We start from the raw sequence: 14,797 nt of genomic DNA on the forward strand, positions 1-14,797 counted from the left end.
AGTTAGAACAAAACAGGAAAGGGCCTATCCCAAGGGTCTTGGATGAGAAGAAGGGAACAGGACTTCTGTGCTAAGCATAATGGTAAACGGGGGCAGCTGGTGAGATTTCTCTTTCTTCCAAGCTTGGCCAAGACCCTGCTCAGTTTCTCCCAACCTTGCCAAGTCAGTCCTGGGATGTCACACTAAGCTTGTCCTGGAGTGACCCCGACTCCCAGCTCAAGGCTGAGCAAAATATTTACCTGGGTCTTCCGGCACAGGACTTCCTAGCCAAAACCCCTGGTTCCTGGGGCCTTTGTGCTCCACCTGCGGCCCCTGGGAGGTTCCACATCAGCACCTTTGGCAGGGCGGGGGGACGGGGAGGTGAAAATATAAAAAAACGGAGCAGTGTAAAAAATGTATATGGAGTAATGGGCAAAGCCAGGAGGATCTCCTTAGCAGGACCCTGTCTGGGGAGGAACCTGAGAGTAGTGGGGAGCTGGCCTGGGAAGCAGAGTTCTGACGCTGGGGAGGCTCCTTTCCACAGCCATTTCTCTCCTCCAGGTTTGGCCTGTAGATTCATGGGACCTTCCCCAGTACCCATTCCTAGAGCACCCACACACCCAGGCAGCCACCATTCCGGGCTTCCCCAATACTGGCCTCCCAACTAGACCAGGGGAGGGCGAGTCTGAGCTGACTGTGCTGACAGGAAATACCTCTCGTTCCATGCTCAGAGCCTCTGAAGACCTAACCAGCAGACAGGGGGCGGGAGAGGAGGGAGAGAAGAGGGAGGAAGAAGGGGAGCCTCGGGGAGGGAGGAGATGGGGGAGGGTGGGGGAGGGAGGCAGCCTTGGAGTGAGAGAGAGGAAAGAACGTACAAGCAGGTCCCCCATATTTGGGGTTTCATCTTCCTTTGCTCACCACCCATGGAGGGGGGGCGAGGGCGGAGAAGAAGGGGATAGAGGAGGGTAGAACTGGAGGAGGATGTGGTAACAGCTGATTCGTCCCCTGAGGTCACACTTTCCAACAATCAGCTGTTACCCGGGTGGAAGGCAGGAAGTTTCCTTAAAGGCACAATGTTCTGAACACAGGTTCGGCATTCTGGAGCTCGTAGGAGCCATAGCAATCCCTTGATGGAGCCCGTCTTTCGTGCAGAAGGAACTACCTCACACTCTAGGCTGTTACCTTCACCCTCAGTTGGGAGCTTATGGAAACATCATGGATCCCTCGACACACGTCCCTTTTTGATGGTGGTAGAGAGATGGGAGTGATTGAGATGGGGTGGACCTCACACTTGCCCCTTTAACGAAGCGGTTCTGCAGCTTTTGCCAAGTCATTGGGTTCTTTTCCGATTATTATTAAATTTTTTTGGCCTATGTCCCCGCCCCTCTATGCTCTGATTGGCCTCTGGGGAAGGAACAGCCTCCTCATTGGTCTCCACCTCTGAAATCTCTTCCCCAAGTAGGCCTGAGTCAGTGAAAAGCTTCTGGGGGGCGGGACAGAATGGGGGTATCGTGCTGAGGACGGGGTTGCTGGCCAGTTGCACGTTGGCCCGGCCCGTCCCCTAGTTTCTGACCACAAGTCTTCCTTCTACCCTCAGGTGAAGACTGTGCTATAAATCTTTCGTTGGGAAGCTGCTGCTTGACAGGCTTTGTCTCTCTGTGACTGGGGCAAGACATCTACCAGAAGTTTCCTCTGATTAGGAAGGCCCTCCAGGAGGAGGAGTGGATTAGACCTCTCCAAGAGAAAGCTGAGGCCAGCGGAGGTGGGCAGTCCTCACTCCTCCAAAAGTTCCCAGGAGTCCTCATTTCAAAGGAAGAGTCTGTGTGCCCTGGGGCTGATTTCCACCTTCAGTTCTCACTCCTGCAGCCTCTCCTGCTCTTCCTGAGAGAAACATCGCCTCCTGCAAGAGGTCAGTGAATCCGTTTGGGGGCTGTCTAAAAGAACCACTCACAGCTCCGAGAAGGAGGGGCTGTAGCCCTTTAAGGAGTTCGCCGGGATGGATTCAGAGATGAGTTTAAAAATGCCAACTCACAGAGCGCGCTGGATTCTGGGAACGAGGTGTCAGACCGAGAACTACATTGACCAGTATGCACCGCAAACACACAGGCCTCGACTTCCTTCTGCTCTTTAGGACTCGGGTTTGACGTAGCGCCCCTCTAAGCAAGTAGCTTAGACGCAGGGCTAAGCCACACCTTTTTACCTATTGGCCAGCTCTCGAGTTGGTGGGCGTGGCTTAGCCCTACTCCACTCGGCAAAGGGGTGGCCTCCTTGCCAATCAGAGCTAAGACGGCCAGGGAGGCGGGACCAAGGCGAAGCGCTGGCGCCCCCGAGTGGGTGTAGTCACGCTGCCCAGCAGTGGGCGGTGATTGGCCCTGGGCGGTGCAATCGCAGTTTGTGCGTCACGACGCCGCCAGCTGATCGGAGACTGGAGCCGGTGTGTGCTGGGCGCTGGGAAGAGACAGCGCCGCCGGCCGTGGGGATCGGACGCACTGATTTGCTCCCCTACCCTCAGCACCCCCCCACCCAGCACCAGGTGGGTGTGAGCTGGGGTCCCGGCAGCACAGGAGGGAACCGTGCTAACGGGGTAATGGGGGAAAGTAGGGTCCTGACGGCCACACCCTGCCCTTCCGGGGGAGGGGTGAGGGGGCGGCGGGGGTTGGGGAGTTCCGGGGGAGAGGGGCCTTGACTGGCTGGAGTAGTGTGTCAGGAGGTTTAAAGAAGGAGTCTGGGACAGTAGTCGTGCAGAAGGTTTTGCGGAGTAGCTGGGAGGAAGACGAGGGGCCAGAGGGCTGGGGGCGGCTAACCTCGGCGCCCTCTGGTATGAGGATACGGGAGCCGGCCTCCCAGCTTGAGGAGGATTTGGACAGGGCGGGTAGCGGGGAGGTGCTTTGCCTGTGCCGGCAGTCACTGGGTCAGGGCCAGTTGAGCGCCCTGGCAGGGAAGGGGTCTCTGGGCGGGCCAGCCCCTCCTCTCGTTCTCTCCAGGGGATGTTATGTAAGGGGGGAGGGGAGAGGAGTAGGGGGCGGCGGTGCGGGGGCCTTATGCAACCCAAAGGTTAGGGTTTCACCGCGGGTTGGTGGGGGGAGCAGGCAGAAGGAGAGCCTGGAAACTCTAACCTTCCCCCCTCCCCAGCCTAACTGGCCGTCTTGAGCCGAGAGAAGGTCACCTCTGCACCTCCCCCCAGCCTGTCCGGTTGTGGGGCCCCTAGCCCAGGCCTGGCCCTGACCGCCTGGGAAGCCGGCTGCCTGGGTGGGGCGCCTGGGTTAGTCATCACTGGGCTCCCTCTCTCCCCACCTCTCGGCCAACTCTTGGCCCCTCCCCGTGGCCTCTGGCTAGGCTATTGCCCCCACCTCCCTCCGGCCCTAGTTCCAGCCTCCAACTCATTTGGCCTGTCATCCTGGCTGTCAGACTGAGCTAGGAGCTGTCAGGGTGCCAAAGGGTTGATGGAGCAGCTGGTCAGAGGGTCAGTGCCCTGGGCCCACCCCTCCCTGCAGCCAAGGGCACCTGCTTGGCACAGACTCTCAGCAGCAGCTGAGTCCTATGGGCTGAACAGAGCCTGCTCAAGCAGATAGGAGTGGGAAGGAGTTGAACTGGTCACCTGGGAGAAGGAAGGTGCCACAAAGTTCATGCCTCCCAAGAGGGTTTTGTAATTTGAAAACCTCCCACCCTAATCTCTCTTTACCCTCTGAGTATAGATACCTAAAGGCAAGACCACCTTGGCCCCTCACACTGGCATGGACCATGCCCTTCGACAGAGTGTCAGCACAGACCCACCCTCCCAAGCTCGCAGCCTTCAAGCCTGCCACGCCCCCAGCCCCCTCCCTGGGCCATGCTGCAGGGCCCGGCTTTTCCTGCTGATTCATGCGTTGGAACTGTGGGGGCGGGGCTTGGAACTTGGAACAAAGTTCAGACATGGAGGGGCCGGCAGACAGCCTGGAATTCATACCAGATGTACCCGGAATGTGCAAGCGGAATGCCTGGCATTTAAGAGTCCTGGGGAAGCTGCCCAACCACCCTGCCCTACCTCCCTTTCCTCCAGCCTCTGGTCCCCTTTCCTCTCCTCACAGTCCCAGGAACCTCTGCTGACCTTCTTTGAAACCCTAAACCTCCTCCCTTCCTTACTCTTCCCCAGATGTAGGCCCCCCCCAAAACTCTTCTTCCTGCTGAATTCCCTGAGACTGAGTCAGTTGCCCTGATCCCTCCCATTTCTGGACCTGAGGTACACCTTCTCACCTAATACCTGGGTAACTGGTGGAGGGTGTCCAGGCTCCCCGATCCTGCCCTCTCAGTGCTGAGGAGGCTGGAGGCTGCCCTGTGGGTAGGTGGGTAGCCAAGGCAACATGGGGTGAGAGCATATCCAGGTTTCTACAGCCTTCAGTTCTGGAAAGAGGAGCAGGGAAGTAGGTTCAGAGCTGCCTCTTGTCCCTTGCTGGAGGCCCAGGTCAGAGACAAGAAGCCCTTCATTAGAAGGTTGAACATCCACTGGAGCTGGACTTTGAGGGCCAGTGGGACAGTGTCCCTGTGACATGGCCTTGCTCATGTCTTTCCCATTTTTATTTCCTTTCCCTTTTAGGAACCTGTGCCTCCCACATCCTCACCTGGCTGAGCCGCAGTAGTTCTTCAGTGGCAAGCTTTATGTCCTGACCCAGCTAAAGCTGCCAGTTGAAGAACTGTTGCCCTCTGCCCCTGGCTTCGAGGAGGAGGAGGAAGAGGAAGAAGAGGAGAAGGAGCTGCTTTCCCCCTCCTCTGGAAGGTGACAGAACTGGGGCTGGGAAGGTCTGAACAGTGAGAGTAATGATACCTCTTAGGGAAGGGAACCCTGTTCAGTTGGAGAACCTTGCCCCAGATTGACCCAGCAAGAGAGAAAGTTTCAGATCAGAGACTCTGGCTGAATTGAGGAATAGAGGGCTCTGAGTACCCAAGCTTAGTTGGTCTTTGATAGTGGGAAGAAGTGGAGCAAAGAAAATCCTGCCTTCCCCTTTATGCAAATGTCTTTCCTGATCCTCCTTCCTTCCTTGCCCCTCATTCCTTCCTACTGGCCTTTCCAAGTTCAAAAGTAAGTTTCTTCTTCAGGGAAAAGGTCATACTGAGTTGCCCATCTGAGTAGTCATCTCCCTGCTCTTACCTGTTCCCTGTATTTCCTTAGTCTGGCCCAGACTCTAAATTCAGGGATACTCACCTCCAACGTGGGACCCTTAGGCCTCCTGTCTCAGTTTCTCCACCTGTGAAATGGGGAATCACACAATTGAACATGCATGAAGAAATCAGAAGCCCACTTTTGTGGACTCAGAGCCTGGGCTGTCCTCTGCTGTGGGTGGGAACAGAACAGCTTTTCACATAAGCTGTTGCCCTTCCCCCACCCCTGACCAGAACCCAGCTGGGGCTGGAGGTTGAGGGGAGGGACTAGGGTTAGACCAATGCCAGGAGCCGCTGGGAACTCAGTCTTGGCATTGACTTCCCACCAAGCAAAGGTGGCTTAGGCTTCCCCTGCCTCCCAGAGCAGGACCACAGCCCTGATGGGGTTCCAGCTGCCACTGCTGACTTCCCCCACTTTTCAAGGATAGGGTGTGAGATTCAGCTCAAGCCCATGCAGGCAGGAAATTCTCCTCTCCAGCAACCAGAAGAGATGGGTTATGAGATGTGACCACTTTAGGGGCATCAGGCAGAATAAAACTGCCACCCCCAGCTCCTGATCTAATCTCACCCTTGGGCTCATGTTCTGGTGTGGTTCAGCCTTGGCCCAGTCTCCCTGCCTGAAGGTAATCAAGTTCAGGGGTTACTGGAAGCTGTTTGTTCTATTTGGGGGCAGGAGTTGTGCAGGTAACTGGATCCTGTTCTCCACTTTTGAGGAACAGATTTAGGAGAGAGTAGCTCATTGAACCCACCCTTCTGCAGCCTAAGCTGGATGTGAGTGGACTGCAATAGAGGAGGGTGGGTAGACTTGAGTCCACTCACAGGCTGCAACAAAGGTTGCTCTGTCCCTGGACATTGCTTCCGTCCTTTCTTCCCGTCCTTGCTTCACGGGCCACAGTGTCTTCATCCAGCCTTGGGTACATGGCTCTGCCATCCTCACCCCTCGTGGAGCAGAAATGAGGAAGAACAGCCTGAAAACACAGAGGCAGACAGAAGACCAGTGAAGGACCAGGCCTGGAGAGCACAGGACCCTGTCTGGACATCCTGCAGAGGGGGGCCCATAGAGGCCAGGAGCGCCCCCAGGAGGAGGGAGGACAAGCCACTGTCCATCGAGGACAAGCTTCCAGCCGACTACTTTATTCTCCGTTCCTCTCCAGTCTTTCTGCCTCCCTCAGAGACGTGGGACCATGTTGAAGTGTCCTTGACTTCATCCTCCTGCTCCCACCTTTCCTCACCATGTAATTTGTCTATAAGCACCGTAGAGGAGCAAGAGCCAGCTGTGAAAGGACATATGCAGAAAATTCATAAAAGAAATTCCAATAGATAAAATCATGGGAAAAGGTGTGCTTCGTTAGTAATTAAAGAAAGGCAGGTATAGCTGGAAGCATTTTTTCCTGTAGCCAACTGTAAGAGGAAAAATAAGACCCAGTTATTGACAAAGAAGTACTAAAATGACACTCATATGTTGCACACAGGTATACAAGTGGGTAGTCTTACTGATGTCAGTTGGGTAATGTGTGCCGAACATCCTAAAAGTTTCATGGCCTTTGATCTAGTAATTCTATATTTGGGAATGTATCCTAAGAATATAATTAAAGATTAGTAATAAGATGTTCATCCCAGCAATGCAGTAGGAAAAATTGAGAACCAACTATGCGGTTGGGAATTCATTTCTTTTTCTGCTGTGATGAAAATTTGCGAGAGGGGGTTGCTTGAGTAAATTGTTATGGATCCACCCAGATGGTGGAACACTGTGCAGCCATTAAAAGTCATGTAGGAGAGCATTTGACTGGAAAGAAAAATGCTCTCTGAATATTAAAAAGGTTATAAAATGATATGTATTATGTGATCTCAATTTTGCTTTTTTAAATATGGGTGTATACTTATAAGACAGTTTTAAAAAGACTGCAGACATACTCCAAATTGTTAATAATAGTGGTTATCTTTGGATGATGGAATAAAGTTGTAATTTTCCATTTGGTTTTCTGTAGTTGCCAAATTTTCTACATTAATCATGTATGGCTTTCATATAATAAATAAGATTTAAAAGAATCAGTGTAATTTTTAAAACTTCTGGAGAGGTGGGTGTGGAAGAATGAAGGGATCCCCCCAGCCCCATTCACATAATGGGGTTTTGGTGGAGGAGGGGAGTTGTGAGAACATTTGTGGGAGCACCTATTGCTTTATGAATTTTATTCTTTGGGAGTAGCTGGAATCCACTCTTTGTACAGGGAACAGCTGTTGCGCTGACTTGGTGGCAGCCACCTAAAGAGATGTAGAGTGGATGGAGTAAAATGGAAAACAGGAAGAACCTGTCACTCTTCAGAAGAGGAAAAGTTCCCCGCCCCCAAAGCTGAAAGCTTCTGTATAATCCTGACAGTCCAGCTTCTGAAAGCAAGATGTGGCTTTTTCCCTTTGACTCTTCCCCAATCTTGAGATAACCTTGTGTGACCTCTCCTTGCCTCCTCAAATTGGCACAGATACTCACTCCTCCCCTAATGGGTACCAAGCCCTGGCGGGAGGGGGCGGGGGGTGCTTTTCAAGACTAGGGCTGAAAGGTTCCCTTCTTGATGAAAGGGTCCTCTGTAGGGGAGGGGCCCTAGTGGGTCGCTCTTAGAGAAAGGGCGTTGTTCCTTATGAGAGGTACCATGTCAAGGGGCAGGACTCCTGGAGTTTACATGGGGTTGCTGAAATGTGTTCAAGGTCTGGAAACCTCGGGAAGGAAGGTGGCTGGAAGGAAGTGAGGTGCCCCAGTGTCCTCCCCCCTCCCCCCCCGCCCCACAAACTGAGACCAGGGCGGGGCGCGGGGTAGAGCGATGACGAGGTTTATGCCCGTAGGAGCGGGTTTGCCCTGGCCTCTGACTTCAGGACTGCGTGGGTAAGAGATGGGCAGGAGGGACAGCAGGTGAGAGGTGAGAGCAGGTGAAGTAGGTGGAGGTTCATATGGCTGGGCCTCTGAGAGTGTCAGGTGAGATTAACAAGCCATTTCCAGATTTGCGGGGACGTGGGGACACAAGAGGGATTGGGAAGACCCCTGTCGACATCCAGAAAGCCTCCTTACGCTCCGTTTACGGGTCTGAGCCCCAGAAGCCTCCTACCCTCCATCCCCCTCGAGGGCGGCACGCGATCGGCTGCTGTGGCTCAAGGGGCGGTGGCCCCATGGCTTCTCCAATCACCGCCCAGCCAGGGGTTGGGGGCGTGGACGAGACCTGGAAAAGTTAAAGCCGATTCCGAAGGCGGGTCGGGCGGGGCACCTAAGGACCCAGCCTTGCCAGGAAGCCTGATCGCAGTCTCCGCAGCCGGGTGTTGGATGCGTCGGGGCTGAGAGCCTGGGAGCCCCAGGGACCGATCCGGACCTAGCCCGCCCGCCAGGCCATGGCGCCCTCTGGGCTCCTCGTCACCGGCGCCTCCTTTGCCGCTTTCCGGGGGCTGCACTGGGGGCTGCAGCTGCTGCCCACCCCGGGATCTGCCGCCCAGAACCGTTGGAAGTGGAGGAACATTTGTGTCTCCCTGGTGCACAGCTTGCTTACGGGGGCCGGGGCGCTGCTCGGGTGCGAGGCTTAAGAGGTTTCGGAGGCACCGTGGCGAGGGCGAGGGAGGGGGGCGGTTGGCTGGGATTAAAAGACCCGGGGGCATCTTCAGAATCCATGAGATCTCCAAGTGTCTGAGGCTGGGGTGCGTTTGTGGATGAGTGGGTGGTGTCGATCCGTCCACAGCCGGAGAATGGATCCGTGTCCACACAGACGGTGACCATGGCTCCCCCGTCCCCTCCAGGCTGTCGCTGTACCCTCAGATGGCCGCCGACCCGATTCATGGCCACCCTCCCTGGGCTCTGCTGCTGGTGGCTTTCTCTGTGGGTGAGTCTTCAGGGAAAGCTGGACCAGTTTGGGGCAGGGGGCAAACTTCCAGAAGTCATTCCAGGACTCCTTCGCTCTTCCATTTCTTGATGGAGTGAAATGTTTCTGGCAGCTTTACTGAGAGGAAACTAAAGAGCAGGGAAAGGTGGAGATTCTTCTCCAGACTGGACACTGGCTTGGGGGAAGCCTAACAGCAGCCTCCCCTCCTTGCCCGCAGGTTATTTCCTGGCAGATGGAACTGACTTGTTGTGGAACCAGACCTTGGGCCAGGCCTGGGATCTTCTTTGTCACCATGCACTGGTGAGACTTGGCAAGCGGCGAGACAGGGAAGGAGGCGTGCCCAGCCTGGGGGTTCCTGGTCTCTCATCAGCTTTCTGTCCTGTGACTTCCCCCAGAGTTTCCGACCCCTGCTGGCACTTGATCCTCCCAACCTTGGGCTGAACTGCGGGGAGGGGATTACTGCTGGCCAAAGCTGGAGTCAGCACTGAAGTCTCCCAAGGAGACTGGATTCCCACAGGTGTCCAGTCTATCGCAGAAACATTGACTATGGAGCTTCATAAGAAGGGGGAGTCCCAGTACTGGGAGTGGGGATAGGGTGTGAAAGCACAGGAATGCAAATTGTAGGGGGCAGACAGCCCGGAGCCAAAGCTGCTCCAATTCAATTCTATGGAAGGGCTGTTTCAAGGCCATTCAGGCTTCTAACATAAGGGTAAACATAAAGTTGGCTTTGTTGGGGGCTCTGTGGGAAGTGCCACAAAATGCTTGGGAACCCTTCTTGAAGACTGGGATGTTGGGACCTGACTGTGTTGGGACCTCATGGGTGGTAGGTCATGGAAGGTCCTCTGACCTCTGACCTCGGCTCCCCAGGTCGTGAGCTGCCTCAGCACCGCCGTTCTGTCCGGCCACTACGTGGGCTTCTCTGTGGTGTCTCTGCTCCTGGAGCTCAACTCCATCTGCCTGCACCTACGCCAGCTGCTGCTGCTCTCTCGCCAGGCCCCATCCCTGGCCTTCAGTGTGACCAGCTGGGCCGCCCTGACCACCCTGGTCCTCTTCCGCCTGGTGCCGCTGGGATGGATGAGCCTGTGGCTGTTCCAGCAATGCCACCAGATCCCTCTTGCTTTGGTCATCCTTGGTGGAACTGGACTGGCCTTTGTGGGTGTCATGAGCATCAATTTGGGCGTCCACATTTTGGTCAGTGATGTTTTGCGATCTCGGCCCTGCCCACCCATCCTTGGAAACAAGGAAGCCAGGGGCACCAGGACTGATTGTGATGGTGAGGCCATCACCAGGGATGATTCCACTCTCAGCCTGAAAGACTGAGCCTCAGGTTCCTCCTCTGCCAGGCCTGGGGGAGGGAAGACTAAGACCAGGAGATGCTGGTCTTCAATGCACTATCCCCCAGGGACAAAGCCTGGACTTGGTTTTCAGTACCTCAGTTCCTCTTCCAGCTAACTCCTGCATTCCTAGGATCTGAGGAGAAATGCTAATATTCATGGATGGGTGGGAACCTGGGCGAGAAACTGGTGATGTTTCTGGTTCACTGAATCCCATCATCAGATTACTGCCCTTTTCAGCAAACTCATTCCAGAGGTACAGCCTGTGCTACCAATAAAGGGTAGTGGGAGACATGAAGCTGGATGAAACTGCCAATGGGAACAGAGACTCTGCTTTAGCACAGGAACAGATGACGAAAATGGAAGTCCTTCTAGGATCAGAAAGAGATCTGGTCAGAAGGGGTGAAGATCAGAGAGAAGAGAGACCTCATCCATGACCAAATCATGGCAGAGGGAGGAGGGTACAACAGGTGCTGTGTAACCAGTAGGGATGGACATAACAGTTGCTAAGAGACAAGGAACTGGTGATGTTTCTGGTTCTCAAAACCATATCATTCTGTTTGTATTTCAACCTAGTCCAACTGTGTCCAGCATCCTCCTTTTACCTTTTTTTAGTGTCTTTGGACCTTTTCAAAGAAAGTGCAGATTCTTAGAGGATTTCTGAGATTCATTAGAGGAAGGAGCACCTGGCTAGGTCTGTCTTCTCCAAACTGTACTAAAGTCTAGAGCCATAGCAGGAACTCAACCACCCATTCTGGGTGCCCCATGTAGGGTCTTCCCAAGCTTGGGCTTTCATGGAAGAATGAGGTCAGAGGCAGAAGCAAATGAGGTGAGGCTTCTACTTGGATGCAGAAGCATTAAGGAATATCTGACTCTCTTCTGGGATTAATTTGAATGCTCTCCTTTCTCCTCTGCTGCTTCTACTTCATTTTCTTTTCTTTTTTTTTTTTCTATTGCAAAAGACACCTCCCTTCTGCAGGCAGAACATCCAAGTTCTGTGAAGTGTAAGCAGATGAAGGTTGCGATTCCACTAAACAATGGGAAAGAAATAGATAACCCTTAATTATCCACAGAAAAGATACAGGAGACAAAATCGAGAGAAAGATAAAAGCAAAAAGCTGAGCTAGAGAGAGACAAAGGGAATGAAAGAAACAGACATATGCAGACGGAAGGACAGATAAGAAAAGATTTGTTGCATAGAAGAGACAGAGACGAAGAGAGATGGAGGGCAAGACACAATCCTTGGCAGAAATTTCAAGAAAGTCTGTTACAGATACTGAGAAGAACCAAAATCATAGAATTGGTTAAATGGTCATAAAGAAAACAAGCAAAATAGAAATAAAGGCTGATGGGAAGGGACCCCAATGGTGGAAGATACAGATAGTCTAGATGGTGAAATAAGGAGAGTGAGTGACAAGGAGGAACCACCAGATCCTGGGGAGACAGGTGGTAGTGGCTGATAGATTAGCAGAGTGAGAAGAAAGAGGTGGTAATAGAGACCAGTGGGGGACTTCCCTGGTGGTCCAGTGGTTTACAATTCTGCACTTCCAATGCAGGGGGCATGAGTTCAATCCCTGGTTAGGGAACAAAGATCCCAAATGCTGCATGGTGCGACCAAAAAAAGAGAGAAAGAGGTGAAGATTAGTCAGGGAAGCTGAGAAGCAGAACAGAAGGTAGAGGAGGCAGTCAATGGAAAGATTCATTGACAGAAAAAGCATGCAATATGTTGAGTTGGAGACCGGCAGAAAGACAAAGCACAAACAGCTACAGGCATAACACAGAGACAAGAACTGAGAGGCAGAGGCTGGTAGGACGATGAGAAGTAAGACTAGGAAATGGGAAATGACCCAGAAGAATAAGCAAAGGGACTGAAGAGAATCAGAAAAAAGAGGACGTGGGGGCAGAACGATGAAATAAACATTCAAAGAAAAGAACTAGGAAAAAGAGGGAACATATAGATAGAGGAAAAAACATAGAGAGGGGACAGAGAGAGAGAGAGGGATTGTGAGATATCCCCATCAAAGAGTCATTAAAACCAAGGCACAAAGGGGAAAAATGACAAATAGAGACAAGGAGAAACTGCAACAGTTGGAAGTAAGCACGGGCAGAAAATAAGAGCAGAGGATTTGAATGTAGTCAGACTAAAACCAGAGATGCAAAGGTGTAGAAATTGAGATAGAGATTTCTTTTTTTTTTGGTCATGCCATTTGGTGTGCGGGATCTTAGTTCCCTGACTAGGGATCAAACCTGTGCCCTCTGCACTGAGAGAGTGGAGTCTTAGCCACTGAACCACAAGGGAAGTCCCAAGACCTAATAAAGTAGTATCTTCAAAACTCAATTGTCATTTTAACCAAATGCCTTGATTAACAAAAACATTGTCTCGAGCTTTCAAAGAAAAATGTGACAAACGATAGGAGGAATCTGTTCCCAAACTATGTGTTGATGTCAGTACTGAATCATTCCAATCCCTACACCTTTTCTTCAGTTGCTGTCATGAATTCACGGTTCAAGTGAGTTCCCCTCTTGGGAAAACGTGGTAGTATCTATGAAGGGTGCCCAAGATGGAGAGAGGAAAAACCATCATAGAGGGAAATATGAGGTGAAAAATGGCTATTCCTATGGGTTAACTCTTAAAACATAGGAAGTGATTTAGGTAATTGAGAGGCAGGGGGCAGGACATAAGTGGACACCTGAAGAATTTGGGATCACACACAATTTTCCATCACAGTGACCCAGTGAAACTTCAGGAGGGCGGGACTGGACTGTGATTATAATTGAGTAAGTAGACATCTCATCAACTAGTGTTATATATATTGTGGACCAGATATAAATGATGTGAATCAAAGAGGCATAGTCATTTGAGAGCCTAGAAAAGAGAAGCTAAAAAATGCAGAGGTTTGCAGATGCTAAATTTGTTACAATGAGTTGGGTTGCCATGGTGGAGGTTGGCAGATGCTAAATTTGGTACAGTGAGTTGGGTTGCCATGGCGGTGCTCTAGCAGGCCTCACCATGGCCCAGTGAAGTGGTCCTCAAGACTGACTCCATACTTACCTGGCAGGGGAGATGACATGATCGCAAAGATTGACTCCATACCCACTAAGCTACTGGCTGATAAATTCTTTGTCCTTTGGCATAAGGGAGAGGATTTCCTGGATGGGAAGCATTGATATTTTATGGTTTCAGAACACTATCCTGATCAAAAATTAATAAACTGCTATGTAAATAAGATCATCAGTCTTTTGTGAATATGGTGACTTTGAGTCACTTTTCTTGGTTTATAATGTGATGCTGGCTCATGGAAGCTTTGCTGTGAGAAGATCTCTTGGCACTAACTCTTTAATCTACAAAGCCCCAGAGCCTCTACTCTGAAAAGGCGAACCAAACGTCTTCAGTAGAATGGACTTAGAGCAAGAGAAAGGATTCAGACAATTTAGAGTGATTCTCAAATGCCAAGGGTTGAATCCAAAAGAACCTTTTAAATTTATCCTGAGTTAACAAGAAAATTAAATAGAAATATCCATAACTGAGTTGTCAAAGCCTTGTTATATGTAAAATCTGGATTTGTTCAGCTGAAGGTTAGGAGCCCTCACTCTCCAGGTGATTACACAAGGGAAGTTATTCTCTAAAGAGCTGCTCCTTCATTGAAGTGCAGTATTTGTTCAGAATCATTAACGAAAGTCACACCATCCTAGGCTGAACATGTGTCATGAGCCTTCCACATGAGGCACCTTTGATACCTTCTCTCATTTAACCGCACACAATAGAGACATCCTATATACATAAATATATATATATATATTTAATTTTTGGCTGCACTGAGTCTTCGTTGCTGCTTGCAGGCCTCCTCTAGTCGCAGTGAGTGTAGGCTACTCTCTAGTGGTGGTGTTCGGGTTTCCCTTGTTGGGGAGCACATATTCTAGACACGTGCACTTCAGTATTTGTGACCTGTGGGCCCTAGAATTCAGGCTCAGTAGTTGTGGCACATGGGCTTAGTTGCCCTGCAGCATGTGGGATCTTCCCGGACCAGGGATGGAACTCATGTCTCCTGAAATGGCAGGCAGGTTCTTAACCATTGTGCCACCAGGAAAGTCACCATCCTATTTTTCAGATGAGAAAACCAAGATAACTTACTCAGGATTACCTAGACGGTTAGTGACAGGGCCTAGACTCAAGCCCATACATATGTTTGTTTTCTATTATAGCACCTGTGTCCAACATCTGCTATTTTTGCCTGCTTAGCTCCTCTCTCCCTCTCCTCTCATTGGGCATGTGACTCAGGGCTAGCCAATCTGAACACGGTATCATTTTTCCTTGAGATGAGCCTATGACTTGGGCAGAACTGTGAGCCTCCACACCTTGCCTTCTGCTAGAACTTTTGGCTGAGATGCACTATGTGCTAACATCGTTAATCCAGGTTGATATAAGATAACTTCCATGAGCATGAAGCCAAGACAGAAAAAAAGATTCAGAATACAGACAGAGATTTCTACCAT

At 51.4% G+C, this 14,797-nt stretch overlaps 1 protein-coding gene across 1 annotated transcript; it reads left to right on the forward strand.

Moving 5' to 3' along the window:
- The first annotated feature begins 8,312 nt into the window (after positions 1-8,312).
- TLCD2 (TLC domain containing 2) lies at positions 8,313-13,532 on the forward strand. Its single transcript, XM_025280890.3, has 4 exons — positions 8,313-8,663; positions 8,887-8,969; positions 9,187-9,269; positions 9,837-13,532. Exons 1-4 carry the CDS (start codon positions 8,488-8,490, stop codon positions 10,287-10,289), a joined length of 795 nt encoding a protein of 264 aa, XP_025136675.1. The 5' UTR covers positions 8,313-8,487; the 3' UTR covers positions 10,290-13,532.
- The last annotated feature ends 1,265 nt before the right edge of the window (positions 13,533-14,797 follow it).

This window comes from Bubalus bubalis, chromosome 3 (genome assembly GCF_019923935.1).
Source record: "Bubalus bubalis isolate 160015118507 breed Murrah chromosome 3, NDDB_SH_1, whole genome shotgun sequence".
In the NCBI taxonomy this organism is placed as follows: domain Eukaryota; kingdom Metazoa; phylum Chordata; class Mammalia; order Artiodactyla; family Bovidae; genus Bubalus; species Bubalus bubalis.